At 42.6% G+C, this 20,522-nt stretch overlaps 1 protein-coding gene across 4 annotated transcripts in view; it reads right to left on the reverse strand.

The window, feature by feature from the left end:
- MECOM (MDS1 and EVI1 complex locus) overlaps nt 1-20,522 on the reverse strand; it is a 329,947-nt gene that overhangs the window by 172,554 nt on the left and 136,871 nt on the right. For all 4 annotated transcript variants that reach the window (XM_066193709.1, XM_066193707.1, XM_066193708.1 and 1 more), the window contains exon 2: nt 10,072-10,421. In XM_066193709.1, the coding sequence (XP_066049806.1) occupies nt 10,072-10,421 (350 nt within the window). The remainder of the gene's footprint in view (nt 1-10,071; nt 10,422-20,522) is intronic.

Consider the following 20,522-nt stretch of genomic DNA (forward strand, 5'->3'; position numbering starts at 1 on the left):
CTCCAAGATTTAGGGACAACGTGGAGAACAGCAGCAACAGATAGGAGAGGAGAGCAGAGATGAAGGAAGTAAAGAGAAGAGCACAGCCCTGGGTCAGTACACATAGATGAAAATGCAATTTGAGACCACAGATCGACAAACAAATAATAAAAAAAGGCCTCTACACGCAGTTTTAACTGCGGGGAAATGGTAAAATACTGCTCTCTGTGCAAGAGAGGAGGTGTGTTCCTAAGGCAAGGCACTGAGCACATTGCTGCTCACCCTGGCCATCAACACCATTTTGCTCTGCAGGCACAGAGGGTTTGGTAGGGTCATTTCTGGGTTTAGCATTAAAGACAGAAAAATTGTTTTCTTTCCTCCTTGCTAACTGCTCACTTGCCTGCCTACACACGTACATATTCCAAACAGGTAGGTGCCAAGTTAAGACTGGAAAGAAAAATCGCTTTTTCTGTATTCACATGCAAATTTCTCCTTATTTGAAGGTTATCACCAGATCAATATTTACAATTTACCTTTATAAAATATTTTCCGTAAATGCGGTAATGCTGAAGCTTTCCCATCCCCAAACTTCCATTTCCCCCTCCAGGAGGGCTTTACCTTTTTTTGCCCAAAATCAACATCGCTACCACAGTTTCGCAATACCGCGACCACAAATCTCTTAGAAAACATTAACATCCAGATTTATTTTTTAGTAAAACACCCGCGTAGCAAATAGCTACATTTTTGGAAAGCCCATTTGGCCACACGAGGCCGTTTCAAGAAGATAGGAGGGCGCTGGAGGTTCCTTTTGGAAATCCTGAGCAGCTCCACAGCAGGTCTCCAGCACAGCCCGCTCTGTGCCTGTTGCCAATACACTTCATCAAGTTAAGACTAAGAACAACACTTTGGGAAACCCACTATACACCAGAGCCCCCTTAGGCCATAGGCTTCACCTGATGAAATGTTATGCTTTTTGTGGGCTCTTTTACATCTTTCTACACTAAACTCGAGGTCTGTGCTTTAAAAGGAAGGGCCACTTAACATTTGTGTTTCTTTCCCAAATTAATGGGTATTGTATGCGCCAAAGTTAGCGCCATCACATAAAGTCCGGCAGGATTATGACAACCTCTGTCCTCACTCCTGTGTATGCCACCTACCATTCAGCCAGGAAACATGAGGGCTGTCATGACAATACTCTCTGGGGTAGAAAGACCCTATTAGCCAATTACAGTTTTCTGTTTTTATCTCCAAATAAGTATATACCTTTTTATGTATTTGATGAATATATCCTAATCTGCAGGCTCTAGCAAACAAAATGTGGGCATTTTATTTTGTTTTTCAAGTTCTGCGACGTTTTTACTAGACCAAATGCCCAGATTGCAATGCTATTGTTAAACATCAAACCTCAGTGCCGTGTCCTCTGAAGCACACGTGTTCATCTGGGTTAATAAGCATCTTGCTGTACCCCAACTCCTGTGTTCATTTGCTTCTGCTTAATGATGACCATCTCCTCCTGCCCACATGTATGCTCGTCTCTCCACTGCTTGTTGAGCCATCAAGACACACCTTTGTTTCATTTAGTATGCAATTTTCACCTCTGACCCAAGAAACTAGTCTTAGGCTTCCTGAACTTTATTGCCTGTTAATAGACTGCTGGCTCTCTTTTCAGCAGTCATAGAAATGGTGGAGAGACATTTAATTGAAAAGAGGGACAAAGCTAGAGCCTGAAAGGCAAAGTCAGGAGGGTTTAAACCAAAAAAAAAAAAAAATCCAGCAATAATATGTTTGAGGAGGTTTCGATATTCTTTACAAGTTCGTGGCTCTTTACACAAATAAGAAAGACATCATTGATTTAATTATCTTCCCGGGGAACAACGGTGTAATACGCTGAATGGTGCTAAATGATTGATCTGGTAATTCATCTTCTGCTAACAGCTATCTATGCATTTTTTTTCTCTCCAGTCCTCAGCCCGATGACATTAGCAGCAATGTCACGGAGCAGTGCTGGGCTTTCATAAAACACCCACAGATGCTCTTTCCTGCCAGTGTTTAGGGACACATGGTTATAATTTTGTCTGTATTTCTTTGTCGTAGATTACTTTTAACTACGTCTGTTCAATTAAAACAGAAAAAAAAAAGACACAGCTAGAGCCCATCAGCTTTATATCAGAAGAAGCCTTTTAATGAAATAGGGAGATTTAATTTTGTAAGTGTTCTGATGGGTGCGAGATGCCTTTATGTTTTTTCAGAAGTTCTGTTTGGTGAATAGTTAGGAAAGGACATTATTACAGCATAAGGATATTATTGTACACAGAAAGGCATTATTAAAAGTGATTTATTGTCCCATGTTAGGAAACTTATAGGAAAAGTCTGATAATATATTAAACTTGTTTATTATGGACTTCATATAATTTTTGAATAATGCCGCTTTTTCTTTTGACAAGAGCAATAAACTCTGCTGATATAGACATACGTTGATTATCCCAAGTCAACTGTGTTGCTTAAAGAAACATGCCCAAACAATCAGCTTCTGACAGCTGCATCTCTTGTTATTTACAATAGCCATCACAGTAATAACTCACCATTTCTATATTAATAAGGCAGAGAAATTTATTATGATGGTATTGAAAAGTTATTAAGTACTGCATCCCAAGTGACAAAGTACCACAGCACTGTCACTATCCAAAAGCAGTTGCCCATCCATCACAAAGCTTTCCAGATGGTCCTGCATCTTTATCGCTCCCAGGTTGGTGACATCACCTGTTCACCCACTCAAAATTGATGATGAAAGCAAACAGATCTATCTTACTTACATTTACCAAATCAATTTAATTTTACAGGCCGTGGCTTAGTGACATATTGACTGTTTTCCTTAATGGCATCTACTGTACTTAATGCAAAGAACTCATCTTTGAATCCTGCCTTGCATAATGTGGCATTTCATAATAAATTTTTTATAACATATTTATTTAATGGGAAGAATTATGATTGTTTGTCGGTTCTATTAGATGCAATTATTATTCTCTTCAGTTTAATATTTTTTATTTTTCTTTCTGATGTTGTCTTTCTTAATGGCTAAATTCAATTTACCAGTTGTGTCTTTTAAAGGGATGTCTGGCATATCTCATTTATTTTTCTCTGTAATTTGATAATCTCGGATCTGCTCCAATGGCAGCTTTTTTCTCCATTATTTTAATGCTCTTACCTGCTTGGACAGAATGTTACCAAACTCAAAACCTACCTTGGTGGTGTTTAAATAAATAAAAATCTCTTTGTTCTGAAGAGAAATACGAATTCCTGAATCATCCTCTCGGTTCTGCTCTGAAGAAGGTTACAAAATTTCCTTCTCCCCTTCCTACTTCTAAGTCCACTTGACCCTTATGGTTTCACTCTGCTTCTCTCAGGAGTTAATGCTCCTCCTGATTAAATTAAAACCTCAGTGGCTTTGTGGGCAATACACTCACAGACCTACAGAGAGGTTTCTGCGGCTTTAGACCCTGCCATGAAATGTGCGATTTCCTGCCCTCAAGGTCAAGGACACGGTGGAGCATCCACTGTGGGTGGAGGAACAGTGAATTCTACACACCACCATTCCAGGTTTCATTGGGACAAAAGCTTTTGTGAGATTTTACAGCTGTGCCACACCAACAGCTGCTCAGCCTCCTGCACTGGCTTAAAAGCCTCTTCCTGATGCTGTTGCCACGTTGACCTTGGGTTGGCTCAGAGCCTCACCAGCCCCCTGAGCACAGCCCCAGTGCCTGGGGGTGAGTGGCACCTCCCTTCCAGCAACCACTGCAGCCTCTCAGCTCCTTTGTGTGATATCAGAGTGAAGGTTTTCTGAGAACAGTTCCCCTGGCCAGCCCAGGAGGGAGATCTGGTGCTCCCCTCCTGGTGAGCAGCAGCTTTTCCTGACCAAGGGAAGGTTGTGGTCTTTGTCACATCCCACCAACCTCATGCAAGACTCTGCTTATTCATACTAATCAAAGAGTTAGAGGAATTGAAGGGTGGAAGTAAGGAATAATAAAGACAATATGGACTAATGCTGAATGATCCCCCTTGTCCACACCATCTTCCACCCGCACTGAAAAACCCAAAGGACCAACAGCTCCCCTTTGCTGTCAATACATTTAATTCAAACCAAATGACAAGTCCACCTGCTTGTATCTTGCTATTTAAGGACCTAATATTTGCTCATTTGCAATTATAAACTGTGTGTTCTCCGGGCAGGGAGAAAGCTGCTGATAAGCCCAGGGAGCTGGTTGGAGTAAGGTGCTGACATCCACTCCGAGGGCAACGCTCTGCTCATGAAGCAGCATCTGCCTGCCTTGCTGCAGCCGTGCCTGACTCAGGCTCAGCCTCACCACAAGATGCAAACAGCAGAAGAATTCAGGCTGGTGACACTTGCAGCCGTGTCGTTTTTGTACACAGCTCTGGAGGGGCTGTCTCAAGCACCCTCGTGCACACTCAGCCCAGGCAGGACACACGGCGCGAACTCCATCCCATGTGCACCGAACACTGTGTCCCTTACAGAGAGCCCAGCACGGCAGCTAAGCACGTGCTTAGCTCAAACACCTGGGTAATCCTGTTGATGATAAGCTCGTGCCTAAGTGCTTTATTGGACCTCAGCCAGCGTGCTCTATGCCTTGCTAAGCTGAGCTCCAAATGGGATAAAACATCACCTATGTGCTGAAGACAAGGTAAGGATGTCACCCCCACCTGCAGCTGCCAGGAGTGGATGATCTGTTGATCTGGGGGAGAACACGCTCTCTGCAAGGCTGGCTTGGTCTAGTATTGATCAAAAAGCAGCCCCACCTCACACTATAAAACAAATCATTCCTTTTTAATTCCAAATAACTAGGTAGCCCACATCCTTGTTTCTGCTTTTGCTTCAATAATAATTCTGCAAAAGTCCCTGGAGTCTCTATACTGCTGCAATCCATATGAAGGGAAAGAACCTAGGCAAGGAATCTGAGTTATACTTCCCTGCTTTCCAACCACCTGGCAGAGCGTGGTGCTGTTTTGCATGCTAATGCTGTTGAAAACAATTCAAGAAACAGCCAAGATTTGGTCTGTAAAAGTCACAGAACGGTGGCAGTGTGAAAGCGTCAAACAACAGCAGAAAACCAAGGGGTTTTTATTCAGCACTAGGACACGCTCCATGTCCCAAAGAAAAATATTCACAAGTGCTGAAGTCTTTGTTCCTTCTATTTTTCTTTTTGAAAAAAAAAATATTATCTACTGCTCTCTCCCAGAGTGATTTTCCTGACTACAAGGGAGTTATTTCCCTCAGCACTGTCACTGTTTATTAAGAATAGCTTAACTCAAGTTTTTAAGATCTGTGAATTCCACATGAAGTTATTTAGAAGACAAGACTTTTTGCTCTGTTTTTGTTAAAAATAAAAGAAACAAACGCTGCTTTCAACATTCTGACATAGATTTTTCCAGAGGAGGACGTAAAAATAGGGGCTAACATCTGTACATAGGAATTGGCTGGTAACTCCCACTGATTACAGTAGAAGTTTTTGGATGCTAAGAAAACAAAGCTATTGGTTTAGGTGCTACAACCCAGATTTGGGAGCATATACATTAGATTTCATCTCTAAAAGCCTGCACCTTTTTTTTTAACATATTATTTAATTTTCATAGCAATGTATAGTACACCTAAACCCCAGAATGTCAAATAAATTTGATTTTTAAAACTGCTAAAAGAAAGCAAAAGAGTGCAGAATTAAAGCTCCAAACTGCAACTATCCCAGTCCCTACAAACTAGTGGGAAGCTTGTACTCCAAAACAATTTTTAGGAAGCTGTGCAGTTTTCTCTGAGGACTCACATGAAAAATGTTAGAGGAGGCATAAATAAATAGCCAAATGGTCTCCTAATTTCCATTTAGAAGTAATAGCATCAGCTCAAGCATACTCTACCAAATATGAGTTGTTTTTCAGCCGCACTGGCATGACAGGAAAATATACTCTGCTCTATAAACAGATTATATGCTGCTTTATAAAGCTCTAAAATTTTTTTTTTTTTTTTTACTTCTGTGACAGGCTTGATTTATTAGAGTTTATTGCTCCTGGTTTTGCCCTCCTAGTAAAGAAATAAAAGTTTAGGATCAAAAGAGCTGTGAAGAATTTGTTCTTATGAATGAGACTTTGAGTTTGCTCGAGCAGCAAGAGGCCTGAATTTGGATATTGGCTGTCCCCTGGTCGAAGGTAGGTGCTTGTGCTTCGGCGACCTACCCAGAGCCTTGCTTTGAAATACTCTCCCAGTTGTTTTTCATAGCAGGGCATGAACCACGATGAAATCACTAAATTTGTGTTGCCTCACTTTTGTTTAAAAAAAAAAAAAATTACTGCCATCCCCTTAAGAGCTTGTTTTCTTTGTTGATTAAGCAGCAGTCAATTTTCCCTTTTCAAACAAGCACCAAGCAACAGCCTCCCGACCCCCTCGGATATTCGGGCTGCCGGCAAATACTAAAACCCCCGTGACAAACTGCAAAAAAGCTCGACCTTTCCCCTTGTCCGGTGACCCCCTGTTCGATTTGTACTTTAGCTAACCAATACCTGATTAGATAATGCTCAACTCCAGCCCCGCAAAATGAGATAAAATTCAAATTTATGGCTTTTCATTTAAACTGATCTACAGCGCTCTAATCATGACCCAAGCACAAGTATATCACAACAAATTCTTTTGGTCCCGGAGTGTGTTTTATGGCTGGACTGTATAAATGGACACAATAGACATTGTTTCCTTGGACTCACTCTGGCAGAGCTCTGCGTTGATCCCATAGGGAGCCTTGCTATAGGGGAATGTAGGAACAGGCTCCATGAAATTCCTCAGCCTTCTGCAGAAAATTTTTCTTCATCATCAGCTGCCTGGCTGCCGAATTTAACAGCAGCAGCTCCCCCAGTTTCTACTTCTCTCCCAGGCTAATCCCAGTATCAACTCAGATGGATATCAGTCGCAAAAACTGGAAGTCAGAAGTATCCCACAGCTGGAAATACCCAAAACTATGACAAGTTTTCATCTTTTGCAAGGGAAAAAGATGTCTTTTCCAAAAATGTAGTTACAGTCCAAATTTATGTGTAACTGTAAACTCTTGTCTCCAAGGTGAATGTAGGGTTTTTGGTTAAAATTTTCTAGTGTAAGATTTTAGTCTACCTAGAAGTACTAAACAACTGCAAAAACAGAGCAAATGTTTCAGAACAAAAAGGATAATATGTGCAGCATCAGAAAAAGGCTGAGAAAGATGTCCATCTTTCCTTCCAAAACTGTTTTGACGTTTGTTTTCCTCAAAAAAAACCCCACTCTTCCTTCATCATCTATGAAAGCCAAACACCATTGTACATTCAGTGTTCCAGCTTAAACTCAGAAAAAATTCAAAGATTGATTTTTTTAGAACCTTAATCATCCTCTCTGCAGTCAGAGGGGAATCTATTCAAGGGGTAAGTACACAAATACACAAATGGTGCAACTCCACTATGCATTTCTTACAGCACTGCAGACAAGAAGCAAAGAAATGAGTACATCTGGACACCGCAAAAGACTTTATTTGGCCTGTGGGACCAGGAGAAACATGAGCAGGTTGGGACATTTCTCCTTTGGAAGTCACCAGCTGGCTTCTATAACAGCATGGACTATCCTGGGAACTACAGGTAATCAAATACAAGAGAGTATTGTGTCACAATCTGCATCAATACAATCCACTCATCCAACAAGTGGAAAGATTTCAAAACCTCTCATGGTACAAAGTCACTTAAAACCCACACCCAGCGCCACACAGAAACTTTGGTTCTATCCTTCCTCCATTTAAGATTGAAATGAAGTTTCACCTTGATTGTCAGCAGCAGCGGAATGAATTCTCATTTGTTAACTGACTTGATGGCACCTGGCTGGACATACACCTTCTTTCTCGAAAGTGCGCATTTAAGCAAAAAACAACAGCACCAGAAAAGCTTAAATTCCAAGACCGTACTTAAACCTCAGTAAATGATAGTTTTCCTCACCATCCCACACTGCCTCTAGCACTGCCTGAGCCCACACACCAGCATCAGCTTCTTCCCCTTTTAATATCCAAAGCACAAGCCAAGGAAGTGGCGGATTCCTGAGGAGTGTGATGGTGAGCATCTGGGGTGGAATAAGCGTCACTGAAGTTCTCTCCAGCACTACCAGGTTCCCCCACATCTCTCCTTTAGCCCCAACCATCACTATGTGCCATTTTACTCACTGTATTAACTCTGGTAACCAGAATTCCTTCATTTCTCTTCAACTACAGTAAATGTATTTAACCCACTTGCTGGGAAAATATTCCGTTTCAAGTCCCTCTAAGCACCACAGAATACTTCTGGGTGAGTGACCAAATTGCAGAGGGACTTGACTGTTGATTTTGTATGATTTTGCTCCAACACTTTTGAATAGCTTGCCCCAGCTGTCCTAAATAAATAACACTATTCAAATGGCACGAGTCCTGCAGCTTGAAAGGGATTCAAGCTGCCAGCTGGGCGTCCAGCACTATCAAGATATTCTTTTCTTGTCTGAATATCACAGACCCCAAAATCTGAAATATTTCAAGCAGGAAAACCAGTCTCTAATGTTTTAGCATATTGCCAGTATCTAAGGGTGTGAAAAGCTGTATGGGTTTCCCTCAATCCTAGTAGGATTATCCTGTCCTACACCGCTTGAGTGTCCAGTCTAAAATACACGAATTTCGGGATAATGTTAAACCTGCAAGTACAGCCATGTATCAAGAGTTTTGCTTTAATTACTGTTATCAATATTTGAGCTTAATTGTGGTGTGGTTAAAGGTCAGATTTTATGGTTTCCTGGTGCCTTTTTCAAATAATCAAGATTTCTCACCAGCAATTATATTGCATCACAGTCTGTTAACTCAATAGAGTGCTGCCAAGTCTATGATTTCTCCTGACACTCTTCTGTCACATTGTCACAGGTCTCACAAGAGTTTAAACAGCAGCATGGAAAGTTCGTGATGAACTCCCCAAGAGTTTACGGACGGTTAAGAGCAAATCAAGCTTCCATTTTCCACCATATCTGCAAGGCTGTGCTCCACAACGAAACTGCATTTTTCCTGGGAAAATGAACTCCCATCTCTCCAGAGGTCAGGCGTGCCCCTGGAGAGCCATGCAAACCCTGCATGGCTCCTCTTATCAGAAACCAAAGGAAACATGCAGATGGAAAGCAGAGATTGTGCTCCGTTCCTACAGCACATTGTTAAAACGATGAATAAAACCATGCAGGAACATTTGTTACATCATAACACAACAGCAGCACCACTTGATGTTTGAATCCCTGACCTGACCATGGACCAGGAGCTCAGACAGATCCTCAGTGATACCACAGTGAGGGAAATGTTGTCCCTGAAGGCAGGGAAAGCAGGATCCAACACCTATACTCACCAAAGGAGTCCATGAACTCCTTCAGGAAAAGGATATCCCAAAGCATCTGCAGAAGCAACATGAACCACACCATTCCCATGTGTGCTGGGTATGGCACCAGCATCCAAACCTACTTCACCAAATGAACGGCAGAATTCCCATAAAGTTAAATGGAAGCAGGATCAACCCCCCAGATTTTGAAGCCCCCTAGTAGCACAAAGTTGTTCAATAGCAAGTTTAGCCATACAACACTAGACTTAAGGGCTGTTTTAATCATTGTTGACAGAATGTGGCAACTCACAACCCTGAAAGCAGCATTCAGTTTCCTTTCAGACCGATAATGCAGTGATTTTGCAAATCCCTCACCCAGAGACATAATGCAGGACTATCCAAGACCTGATTAAAAATGGTGTAGAAATGCTCCAACAAGACTTTTTCCTCACTTTCCTCAAAAGCAGCATCACCTGCCAATATCCACCCAGACAGATTTCATGCATGAAGAGCGATATTAATTTCTGACTGTTTTTCTTTTTCAATTCACACTCGTCTCCATCCAGAAAAGCCCAAAAGGCCGCAAAGCAGTTTGTGCACATAAATATGCTTTGGCTGCTGCAGGATGAGACTCGAATTCTGCAAATATTTCTGTGTTTATATATAGACACACAGGAACTCAACAGACTGAAAGAATGTACAGCATCTTACCTCCCAGCCATAACAGGGATCTTTCAGGTGTGGCCGCTGCTCGCCTACAAAAGGGCCAAATTTCTCCCCTGCTTCAATCTTCCTTTTGGTCCATATCCCTAATCCTGCCCCAGGAATGTTGGATTCTCGGAGCTCAAACTCTGAAGGAATGGGAATGTCGTCAGGAATGTATATTGGAGCCTTGTAAGGAGAGCTCTCCTTGGGTGTGAAAGCTTCGCTGGAGGTCGCTGGAGAAGACGGCTCTTGGATGCTGATGGATGTTGGACACTGGACATTTGCAGCCTCTCCATCAGCTTCTGGCACCTCCCCCAGTGGAAGTTCTGGAAAGCTCTCATACAAACATTCATCACCTGGAAAAGAAAGCCAAACAGTAGGGTTTGAAACACCCTGACAGATTTTGCACATGAAACCCTTTCAGCCTGCACATGGAATGGAAGGGACACTTTGGGAGACTTCACCAACCACTAAACCTGCAGCGGAGCCTCACCCTGGATGGAGCTGAGTCTTTTCTCTAGTGTAGGCCTGGGGGTAACACGGAGTTTCTCAGTATTCCTGACATCAAAAGTGGTTTGCATCATTGAACACAGGCGAGGGAATTGCACACAGATGTAAAGGCAGGCACAGCCCATTGTCCAGCCAGGTCTGGATCCAGCACTGCACCCCACACATGCTTTGAAACTACAATTGAAAGCCAGCATTATATGTTACAACTGAAATCTAAGAGAAGTGAAAAGCAGGAAAGCTTCACTGGCCTTGCAGAGAGACAGATTGAACCTAAAGTAGCCAAAATTAAGTTTGATGGCCTCCAATTAGTCTTCGGAGAAAGGATCCAGCCTACCACACAACTCTTGGCAAGAGCTTCAGTTGATGTAAATCAGTGTCTTACCATTGACCTCGAAGAAATGCAATGGTCTAAAATAAGTTCAGGATCCAAACACCACCTTATAGAGAACATGAACCTTCTCTTCTTATGGTTGCAAAAAATCCTGGGGCAGAGCCAAAACGCATTAAAAAAAAAAAATAAAAAAAGATCTCTGGGGCTTAGCCAACAACAACAACAACCAAAAAAAAAAAAAAAAAAAAAAAAAAAAAAAAAAAGACACAAAAAAATCCCCTCACTATTTTTGACAACCTAAAATGTAAGACTGATTATAGATTCCTTTTAGTCAGAAACTTTGAATTGCTGCAGCAGGGGCTTTAGCTGCACCAGCAATACAGTGTTCAACCCAACACCACATGTGAAAGGAGCAAAATAACAAAACTAACAAAAAAAAAAAAAAAAAAAAACAAAACAAAACCTTCTTCACTATTTATATCCATTTAACTTATTCATGTTCTTGGGTTTTTACACACACCAGAACTCATTCCGCTTAATTCAAATAGGAGGTAGGAATACTGTTCTCCAAGGACTGAAACTGAGACATCAAGCATTTAAAACCTGAGCTTGAGGATATTTGCATAATATGGTTGGCCCAGAAATGAAAGTGTTACACTGGGTTTGGCTTTCAGAATGACTCTGTTTCAGTGAAGAAACAGGAAACTTTAAAATGTTCTTTCAATTTCTTGCTCATTTAAGAAACTATCCATGGTAGATTAGCACCGTATGCCTTTTCCACTGAAATCTGGTCATAGCCCATTGTCTCTCACATCTTTGTTACATATTATCTCACGGGTTTATATCTGTACTTTCATGCTTCTGGTACTGCCTAAGACAAACACTGGGACATAACAAATCATTGGAATAGATTGCTCCCATCACAGGACTGGCAAACTGGATTCTTCATCTGTGAGCAATTTATTCACAGCCATGAACTGTTTTTCTTTCTTTTATGTGGCACTGGCTATGACCTCATACATGTCACAGGAAAGTTCAGCTACCCATCCCCTCAGCCTCCAGTTTGGCAGACTCTGCCTGCACTTTAACAATTGAACCCAATATTGATCAGTTTGTCACTTTCCTAATACCTGCCATTCTGAGAAGTAGAAAATCCTGACTGACTCCACCATTTAGCTGAGAAGGACACAGTGAGGGATTTTCCATTGCTTACGGTTCAGAAATCCTACCTGTCACAGCTGACTTTGGCAATGATGCTCAAAGGCTTGTGAAAGCACTGGTGCAGAGAGCTTGCTCTGGGCCTACCACGTATGAGCCCATGCCATACCTTCCTTGCTGCTCCCAGCACCACTTATCTGGGACTCCAAAGGACAGGAAAGAGGGCATGGAAAGGATGGAGACACAGCTCCAAAGATGCCACCACTCACTTTTCCCTGCACTGAGACAACCCCTTCAGCAGCAATCTGTTACACCATGGCACTGCTGCTGCCCCCAAACACAGCCGTGCTCCAGTGTGGTGGGACAGGTGACAGAGGTCCATCCACACCTTCTGAGCATCCCCCAAAACTTGAACGTGCTCCCTGACTTTGCAGGCCAGCAACAGTGCTGCATCCACTCAGGGCAGGCGTGCTCCCATTCAGATGTCTTCCCCCAACTGTTTAGATTGCAGTCCTGCCTAAAATACTTCAGCTGTTTTTGAAACGGGGGTAAAAAAAAAAAAAAAAAAAAACAAAAAACAAAAAACAAAAAAAAAAAAAAAAACACCCTAACCCATGTATGCACATGGGGTACAGGAAGAGAAATCACACAAAGAAAGTGATCTGGATGATGATAAGCACATGGCTCACTGGAAGAGGGGGGCCCAGGGTAAAAACTTCAGGCATCTAAATCCCACTGATTTTCCATGACAGCTGGGTGCCTGACACTCAAACTCCTTAAAAAGCCCATCTCCCACAGTCACTGCTGTTCTCCCTGTCCTGCCAAGCAGTATCCTGTAAAACCAAGGCTCTCTGTGTCCCACAGTCAACTCTCCTTCACAAATAAGAGTATCTCAGCCAAACAATTTAAGTCACAGCAAGTAATGACCTGCTCTGTGCCTGTCCCGAAGGGCCACCTTCCTTAGCTCCACTTGCCAGCAGTGCCTGCCCACAAGCCAGCACAAGCTGAGCCTTAAACATTTAGCAAGCACAGCTTTACAGATGTTTCGTCTTCCCCAGGGACAGTCCAGTTTAATTTCTCTCTCGCAGACTCAAAGGCCTCAGTTATACTTATCTCAGTCATTCTGGCTACGCTCGTTTTTAGCCATATAGGGTCAAACCTGCAGCTGATAAATTGGCCTCTGGAAGCCTGGCAAGGAGACAAGTCCGTTTGCTGGGTCTACTGTGCCTCCTTTGATTTCCAGCAGCCACACCCGATGTCGTTGTTAAACACGGGCTTTCAGCTTGAAAGCTCTGGAAAGTATAATATGCCTCTATGCCCCAAAGCTCTAAGTGTGGGTAAAATGGATTGCTGAAATAGTCCTTTGCCTGAAATAGCAATGTATTCAAGCAAAAAAAATATTTTTTAAGCCTCAAAATGGACACAGATTAGAATTATGACTGACCAAGAGATGGGAAGACCCTTAAGACATATTTGTGAAATTTATGATAGAAACAACTCTATTAAAATCAATGTACATGAACCAAGGTTCTGGTCTTAGTGTTCAAAGGGTGTATGACCATTTTTCTTAAAATTTACACCCACATGGATCAGAGGGATTGCCAGCAAAACCGTAGGATGTTGACTGACATAAAACCTTTGTAAAGTTAGAATTAGACACAGGGACGGTGCTGATAAGCATCATTTTCACAGTGAACTGCAAATTGTTCACACAGATAGCACTCCAGTTTTGAAATCCAAGATGGCCTCTTCAAATTCCAATAATTAGCCCCACCGCAAACGGGGTGAAATAAAAAATGAGGCCGCTGATAAGGGAACAGATGAGATTATGTTATGTGGAAGCTTGGAAGCTTAGATATTATTCTCCATGAAATTCTTCACCACTATTTTACAATAAAAACATGAGCAAGCTTCAAAGGAAACCCAGGAGTAAAGGTTAATTGCTACTAAAAGGCCAGGGTGGACACCTGTGTTTGCACTTTTGTCACAACCTTGCCCACCAGCAGGAAAGAGCCCACGTGGCTGGGGATGTGCCTGATGAGGACGGGAGCACAACGTGCCAAGGCCTGGGGTCATTCCAAGACCAAGAGAGGCCTCCTGTGCATGGCTAGGAGGAGGAGAGGACTTCCTTCCATTAGGATGTTTCTTAGTTCAGCCCAGGTTTCCTCTCCAAGAGCAATTAGGTAAGAGGTGCTGATGGCCGAGGCACAGGTTGAACACAGCCAAGTGCTGCCATCAGAGATGTGACGGGCCTCACGCTCGGCAGGGCTGTGCCTGGCTGCAGCTGACATGCCACTCCATGGCACCTCACAGTGAGCAGACATGCTGGCCTGGCGCACTTATCTGTGTTTCAGGGCAGCCTTAAACTCAAACTTCTCACAAAGTCTCCCTGGGATCAAGGCTTCACCCAGATCTCCATGGCCAAAGCCAGTCGTAGCTAACAGAAACATATCCATAGGGAATGCTGTTCTTCCTTTCCTCAGGTTATTTGTGCCTAAGGAGATACATTCCCAAAGTGACTACTGACTGCTAAACACTCTAGCACATAAATGCAGTTCTCTGCACTTGGATTCATGCACTTGCCCACCAGTGATTTAATCATAAGCTGGGTTATTCCAGAGGAAAGAGGCAGGCTGAAAGCAAAGGCATCTAGAGAGCCTAATTCAAAATGCCATCACCTTCTGAACAGGGTAAAGCAAGAGCTGAGATAAATGTCAGAGTGGCTCTTTGCAGTGAGAAGAGCCACACAGTTTTATGCCTGCAGCTTCTCAAAGGTGAGGTGACCCCTGGTCCCAAAGACCAGACACCACGAGGACACAACTCTATTTGATGGGAGAATTCCATCACGTGTCCGGAGCTTTGAGCTCGACTAGCTCTGTAGACCCTGCCTTGTACAAGCCTTCAGCCAGGATGCATTAATGACGGCTTTTGCATGGTAGGATCAGGTGAATTCCTTCTGCAGGAGGTGATGGCAGACCTGAATGTACCACGAACTCCTAAATCGGATCCTTGAAGGAGACGGGTGAGCATTTATGTTTGCTTGACCTAATATCACCGTTCAGAACAGAGGAAATCAGCCTAGAGTATTTGCAGGGCTATCTGAAAAGGAGACAGGCATTTCCTGTTGCATACAAATGGACACCTTTATCTGAATTTCTGTTTGAACAATTATTAAAGAAAAAAAACATAACCTGTTACAGGCAGAGACTGATTGATTACAAAATCTATCTACATCAGTCTAGAACACAGGAGGTCAAGAAAAGCAGAAAATTAGGAGAAAAAAGCCCATTAGCTTCAAAAGGAGTTCTTAGCCAGTGAACAAAATGGGAGCCACCTGACTGTCCACACGAGGTAGGCACAGCTCAGAGGGGGCCAGAGGAGATGAGAAGAGGGATCCTTAGCTTTAGAAACATTTAGAGATTGGATTACTATCTCCAGGCACAGGAAGGACTCCAGCCAAGGGCGACATTACTCTACTTGAACCCTTTATCAGTCAACATACCTGAAACTGGTTTGTGCTGCTCCCTTTTTCACAGAACTGTTCTGTGCATCTGGACCTATTCACGGTTATTTATTATTATTTGTATTGTAACACAGTCTGGTACCCCAGGCAGGACCCCATTGTGAAAAGCACTGGCTAGACCTAATCAAGTGAGATTAGATTCTAACCAGACTAGGGCCAGAAATTCCCAGTTAGGTGAAAATCATAAAACATGGGAGAGAAACACTCTTTTACAAATGGCAAGTTCCATTGTACAACAAAAGAGATTACAAGCACGTTTAGAGATAAACACAGCACTTGAAGCTGTTCTGAATCATTACTTCAATTACCAAGGAAAAATACTTTCACAACCATTAGCCTTCAAACACATGGGGATTTTGCATATTTGTATTACTTGACCCTAATACAAGCATGAGAAAACCAAAGCTGTCCAAAACTCACTCAAAAGGTCCAACCCCAAAAACCACACATGCAACGAGAGCACGGGGGACCAAAGCACCCGTGTGGTGGCCCCAAAGGCCAGATTCTGATTTCTCTTACACAACTGTTAAATCTAAAGTAATTACTTTAGACTTCCACCAAGGAATAAAAGAGATCAGCCTCTGTCCTGGAGTTAACCAAAATTACTCAAATTTCTTCAGATTGACACTAATGTAACAAAATGAGAGGAAAATGTGGTGCCCAGATTTCAGCCTTGCCTTCATGCTCGTGACACTGCTGATCACAGAGGGCATTCTCCCAGCAGAGCTCCCACACCTCAGCCCTGAGCCACAGCGAGCAGACCTTCTGCGTGCCGGCAGAAGAGGGAGTTGTAGGAAAAGCTGAGCGGACAAAGGCAGGGGGAAAAGACAGCTCGAGGAGGCCCGAGCACGGCTTTGGGGCTGAAATACACAAATCACCAGCTCCTCATGGTGCTGCACCTTGGGCAGCAGTATCTACACGAAATGCAAAGAGAGCTCAGCCGGGGCCACCTCTGGAGCACCCCGTGCCAAAGACATCGGGTGGCCTCAGTCTGTGCCTCATGGCAAGGTGCACATCAGCAAGAACAGAGCAGATAATTCGCATTAAAAACCCTTCCTGTGTGGGAAGCAGCCTTTGCTTCTCAAATCACAGTGTCTGCAGAAAACAACCCTGAAACGAGAGGCTCACACTGCCAGCAGAAGGGAGTTCCTGATGAGCACCAAGCACTCGGGAGAAATCCGTCCCCAGACAAATGAGAAAAGAAGCCGAACGCTCTCTAAAGCTTCAGGTCTTTAAGAGAGGATAATTTCAGCATTGCCAAGTGTTGGTACTAGACCAGCAAAGTTATAATACAGTAACTGTGTAGGGACCTGCCTGTGGTCTCTGGCAATTCTCACCATCAGCCCCTACAATAACTAGTAGCATTTGGTGCTCTGTCTAGTGTCATTCATGTCTAATTGAGCAACACAGTCAAAAGCATCTGATGGGGACCAGACGCTGGCTTTTAATTAGGGTCCAGCACTGAGAGACTGTGGGTCAAATTCGACTTTCATTTGCACAGGAGCTGCTCTCCTTGATGTGGGGGGGAAAGCTGCACCTGCATAACTGAAGAGTAAAATTTGGCCGCTTGTGTTCCTGTGCACTTTTCCATATAAATTACTGTACTACATGCAGCAACAAAGGTTTATAAATGTTGGCTGGCACGCACTGAATTTATTTACAAGTTAAGTCTAATTTTTATTTATAGTTCCAGTACAATCATCCCTGGTAGAAATATTTATGTTATCTGTACTTCTGGTCTGTTAGAGCCTACTGCAATCATAAACATGGCTGAAAAATTATTCGCAGTTAGCAGGGTTTAAACTACCCATTATATCACTAGCTAGTGCCAATAAACTTTGGTGCTGGTTGATAAAGTTTCCTCAATGGAATAAATATATATTTGACTTTCAAAACCTTTCCTGGGTTACACAGAGTGGGGGGTAAGAGAAGAGGGAAATGCCAGCTGTAGGATTTGATATACTGAGAGCCAGATCTGCAGCTAGCAAGGAGTCTGGAGAGATCCACACGGGCTGGGAGGCAGCCTAAAGCGTGCTGAAACTCTAACTAATAGCTTAAATTTGTATCTTGGTAAGATATTTCAACTGAGGGGAGCTGCAGCAGCTAACACATGCTCACTAATGCCCTTCACGACTCTCTATATGGAGTAGACCCAAGGGCGGGGTGGAAAATCTGACTTGAAATTTTTAGCCCTGAGTACTGGTCACTGCTAAGGGAGGAAAAATGGATTAGGGGAACCAGCTTTGGTTCATTGTTTGATTGCCATAATGGTAAACACGACATTTATTCTCACTCTGACACGGCACAAGAAGCCAACCAGCTCAGAACAAAACTAAGGACAAGAAGGTTAAACGTGAATTAGTGAGACCAGCCACTCATACACAGAAAATACCGATTAGGAGCAAAATTCAACTAAATCTGTATCAGCTGGGGTAAAACAGAAAAGGTAATGCACTTGAACAGTCCCTTACACAGTGAAAAACTATTGCTGTAAAAGAACATTTTTAAATCAAAACAATCACTTAAACCTACAGTGTTATAATCAACATAAATGAAACTTTATCTCGATGTGATAAATCAGTGTAACTGAACTTCATTTTACTCATTAGTAGACCTTTGCTGTTTTACACTGAGATGTGTCACAAAGTAGCACTGCAAATCACATGCCTCTTTCCAGCAGAAAGCAGTAATAAAAGATGACTATTCTACCAAATTATAATGAAGACAGATAACAGAGTGAATTATAAAACAAAGGTTATAGATAGAGACTGAGCCTTGTAGAGGTAATGACTTTTAATTGGATTGAGTTTATCATATTTTCAGAGGTACAGCACAACCAGAAGAAAGGATTAGAATTATTTCCACATTTCATTATTTGGCATAATGAGAAAACAGAGGGAGGTCCACATCCCTGATGTGTTTGGTAAGCCACAGGAGATGTTGAACATGTCAGTATCCGGTAGAGTACGGTCCTGAGACACAAATGCATTCGCTCCCTTATAATGCGGCAAAGTGTAATCACTTGAAAAGAAAAAAAAAAAAAAAAAAAGGATAGGGAAAAAAAGCCAGGTCATGAAGTTTTGTTTCAAAAGCACATTATGAATAAAAAGGAATTTAACCCCTTCCTGCCAGCAGGCACTTCAGCACTAGCCTGCAAACACCCATCCATCTGCTTTGAGGAGCTGAGCGATACTCACTCTAAGCACCAGGAGCTTAAAAAGAATGAACCAGTGACACCTCAGTGACCCCATCCTCTCTCTCACACCATCAGGGCAAAAACACCCTGGGGGAGACACTGCAGAGGGGACCTGCACTGTCCCAATCCCAAAGAGACTGCACTCAACCTGAGAAGAGGAGGGAATACAGACCAGTGGGGAGAAAGCAGCTCAGAATATCCTGAGTTGGAAGGGACCTGCAAGAATCATCAAGTCCAAGCCCTGGCCTTTTGCAGGACATTCCCAAAATGCTAGGGATAAAAGAGCAAGATCTGAGAGATTAGCAGAAAAGGATGTACCTGCTCCTGAGCTATGCCCAAGTATTCCAGGGAGGGATGGACTTTTGGGGAGTTGCTTTGGGAAAACCGAGCTGCCGCAGAGCAGAGTTTCGCACCAGCAGCCAGACAGCTTTTTAATTAAGCAATTACAGTGAGAGAGTATTAATTATACTCGAGTGACACTGTGATACACTGTAGTTAAGTCCTTGAAGCACTAACAGAAGTACTCATAACAAATACACTAATCAGGAAAAGTATCGGATAATTAATCCTACAATACTGTCCACTTCAAAAACTCAAGGTCTGGCAAGACTGGCTTCCAGCATTTGTTTCCGAGGAGATACAAGGCCACAATTTTTCCTGCAAGCAACTCCTCAGCAGAAGGTCACCCAGTAACATGCAGGATGTACTTAGCTGATTGGAAAATCATGAATCTAAAGAGCAACTATATTTCGTATCAGGTGTATTTTGCAGCATTCTGGGACATCGGTACATGTTTATATTCACTATATTTTTTTTAATTTTTACCAAAACACCCCTTTGGAACAGTTTTATTTCATCACATGTGTGTACACATTTATTCCTGTATGACAGCGCTGGTTTGGGTGGGATTACTCTAAAACTTGAATGAATTTTTTTTTCCCATTTGTCTCCATGTAACCCAGAGCTTTGGCTGGCACACTTTGACAAGTTCTTCTCATTGATATGTCACTCAAAAAACCCACACATTTTCAGAATGTGATGAACAAAAATCTTTGTTTCATTTTTTTCCAAAAAAAACCATTCTGAACTGGATTTATCTACATTATCTCCACCACCAATTTGTTCCGTACCCTGCTCATTCCTCAAAGCAATTCCACAGTTTTTTCTGACATAATTCTACCTGTGCCAGCCACATATTTTAAATAAACACTAATTAATGCTTAATCTCAACAAGATACTCATGGTTGATAAAATATATTTGTGTTTCCTGCCCCATTTCAGAAGGCTGGCCTGTCCCAACAAACAGGATTTCTCTTAATTCCAGTGAGACTTTTGTCTGAGTTTACCAAAATGTTCATTTCAGTGGTGATGCAGATAAGGTTTGCCCATGGAACTGACACCATTTACTGCAGGCATCCAAGCACAAATGGGAAAAAGCTACTTGCTGCCCTACAGCAAGCCCCAAACTCCATGGTAGGATGACTTCAAACAAGGATGGAGGCAAAAGGAAACTACACCCATTGAGTACAGCTAAATTCTCAGTTACCTTTCTAAGATCGTTTGTTTTTCTAGGAAGCGTGGCATCCATCAGTGCAAGGAGCTACAAGAATCTGTAGCAATTATTTTTCTTGGCCTTTGCATAAGAGGACAAGGGGAAACACCAGGGTTTTTGCAGCCAAGACATCTACACAGAGATAAAATGGGGGCCCAGCTCCTCCATCTTCACAGGCTTCATGTGC

This window comes from Chamaea fasciata, unplaced genomic scaffold, assembly GCF_029207755.1.
Source record: "Chamaea fasciata isolate MVZ Bird 193981 ecotype frontalis unplaced genomic scaffold, bChaFas1.0.hap1 SCAF_11, whole genome shotgun sequence".
In the NCBI taxonomy this organism is placed as follows: Eukaryota; Metazoa; Chordata; class Aves; order Passeriformes; family Sylviidae; genus Chamaea; species Chamaea fasciata.